The following is a 2707-nucleotide window of genomic DNA, read 5'->3' as shown; positions in this document are numbered from 1 at the left end:
TATATATATATATATATATATATATATATAATTGTATGATTATATATACATAATTAAATTTAAATTTATGAAAGAAAGAGAAAACAAAAATTGTAGTCACAACACAAACATCTGACACTGATGGCACAAATCATAAGGTGGGTCATTATGTAATGTGACCTGGTTTTTAGAAGTACTGTTGGAAATAAGATCCAAAGTGCATTGAGGATACAACATCTATCCAGTTTAACTTCAACTTCACCAGCCTCACATGATTAAGAAAGAAAGAAAAAAATCTGGGCAGATGTGGGTGCTCTATCCCACATCTTTACCACCTTTCGCTGTCTGCAGCCATATGTGGGTGCTCTAGCCCACAATGTCCCACATCTTTACTTTAATGCATTAGAACATTTCCTAATTTCACACACAAAATCTTTATAATCTCCAGATAATTTTCGAAGTTTTTGTTTAAAAAACTATATTTTATTTGTTATTTTCACGCGTGTATTACTGAATGGGTTGGTTCGATATGACTAACTTCGTAACCTCAATAAAAAAATTATGAAAACTATAAATTATGCTTTTTTCGTTCTAGAATGACTTCAAATTATAACACGAAAACACAAAATTTTAGTCTAACTACCTTAAATCTCTTAACGTTATACATTTATAGATATTTATTGTTATTATATTGACCTTCCAACCGTGCCTAGCTAACAATACAGAAGTTACAATGATGCAGCACATCTGTAAAATACAGTCACATTTCAACTATTATGCATTATATATGTATATACATTTTTCTATTTACAAACACAGAACAGTAAATAAAGTAAAGCAAACAATTATCTATACTAGTTAAAACCTTTGTACTTGTTTGCCACTTGTAGTAGGTTGCTAAGCCTTATGAAATTTCCAACGTGGAAGATGTAAAAATAATTTTTTTCAGGTTTTATATATACATTTTAATTAACCTAAAAAATCATAAATTACTAAATCAATACCATAGAATTCCACTATAATTTATCAAGCGTAGTAACTAAGCTGTATTTGGTTCTAAAAAAATATTAAATTTCGAGATCACTAAACACTTACTTCATCGTTTGAAATCTTGTGTGAAAAGAATGAAATTAGCACAACACGTCAAATTGGCTAAGAAAACCACTAGGGTACATTCTGAGCTTTTGATTGGTTATTCAAGTCATATATTGAAGTAAGTGTATATGAGGGACCTTTTCCAAAAATGTGACGTGGGTGGCGGGGCCCCTGCATTTGATTCAGTACAGAAGAGATTTCTTAGGAAATAGAAAAGACTTCTTATTTTATATTCTAGCTTGTCAATATTGGTAGTTTACATCCCTAATTTGTACGAAACTGTATATTTTGTATTTTTGACATGACAAACATCTAATTTGAATTAGTGCTGCATTCAACATACCAAGTAACACACACACAAAAAAACTGATGTTTAGCTGTGTTTTTTGAATATTAACTTTTAAATTAAGAAATTAACGAATGTATAATACTAGAATTTGAATTATAATATACAATTTGATACCAAACCTATTGACATATTTATAAAATAGTATTTCAATAAAATTTTGAATGCCAGTCAACAAACGTGATGACATGGCCTTTGACACGTGACCATTGAGATATGGTTAAACTTTCATGTTACAACAACTAGTTGATTGAGTACTATAAATAGAGCCCAAAAGGTTATTACACGAACCAAAACAGAAGCAGTCCATATTAAAAAAAAAAAGTCTTCAAACCCCTGCTTATGAATCACTTAAATATTGGAGCTTCATAAATCATTAATCTCAGATAATCATGTACAAATGATCTGAAAGTTAACAATAAAAATAGAGAAATACAACATACTTTACCCACCTGTACTGGAATAACTTGTTAATGATGAGAAAATTCAAAGTTCCTAAAATAATTAATTACAGAAGTTCCATCCCCATGAATTTAAATTATAATTACAATCTCCATTTGTTAAACAGTATAAAAACTTACCTGAGAGAGATCAATGAAATGTTCAGCTTCTGTAGCTATTTTGTTACGGAAGGTTGTGCCATCATCAGGGCTTAGTGCATAACAAAATATCTAGAAATTATTGTAAAACATTTATTGTAGTAAGTCACAGAATGTCTATTGACATAGAATGAACAACATATGTGCATCACAAAACAAAATATTTATAACATTCAACAGCTCAAAGTAGTAAACCCTGGGAAACTGGTTTTGAATTTTAAAAAGTTTGTGAATATTCTGAGAGTAAATAATCACAAAATATTAAGTGTGATATGTTTTCTAAAATTATTTTTATTAATAATGTGGGTATACCTACAAATTATAAGACATAAAACCACAAAACATAACCAATAACTAATGTACATCTTATCTAAGTATCAAATTACAACTGCATAAAAATCCAAAAAAATAAAACAAGAAATGAAGTAACAATTTTTTTACAACCATAATATTTTCGACATAGGTCCAGTCGATTTGACCAGCTTCATAATCACGAAGTAATCATTCAAGTTTCCATACAGTAATTTCTAATACAGCAAATGTATCCTCACAAAAGTCAGCAAGCTTTCAGTAAACATTACAAATGTTTTGTACACACAAAAAAAAAATTAGATTTTCCAATTAAGTATTTTTTACTAAAGACTTGTCTGTGAATATATGGAGTGAAAGCATCGACTGCTCCAAGAGC

At 29.3% G+C, this 2707-nt stretch overlaps 1 protein-coding gene across 12 annotated transcripts in view; it reads right to left on the bottom strand.

Moving 5' to 3' along the window:
- The window catches only part of LOC106466240 (UDP-N-acetylglucosamine--peptide N-acetylglucosaminyltransferase 110 kDa subunit), a 108979-nt gene that overhangs the window by 22546 nt on the left and 83726 nt on the right, over positions 1–2707 (bottom strand). For all 12 annotated transcript variants that reach the window (XM_013926492.2, XM_013926494.2, XM_022394216.1 and 9 more), the window contains one exon: positions 2002–2091. In XM_013926492.2, the coding sequence (XP_013781946.1) occupies positions 2002–2091 (90 nt within the window). The remainder of the gene's footprint in view (positions 1–2001; positions 2092–2707) is intronic.

Source organism: Limulus polyphemus, unplaced genomic scaffold, assembly GCF_000517525.1.
Source record: "Limulus polyphemus unplaced genomic scaffold, Limulus_polyphemus-2.1.2 Scaffold2202, whole genome shotgun sequence".
NCBI classification, from domain to species: domain Eukaryota; kingdom Metazoa; phylum Arthropoda; class Merostomata; order Xiphosura; family Limulidae; genus Limulus; species Limulus polyphemus.
The sequence above is the reverse complement of the archived record's forward strand: the minus strand, read 5'-3'. Positions and strand labels throughout refer to the sequence as shown.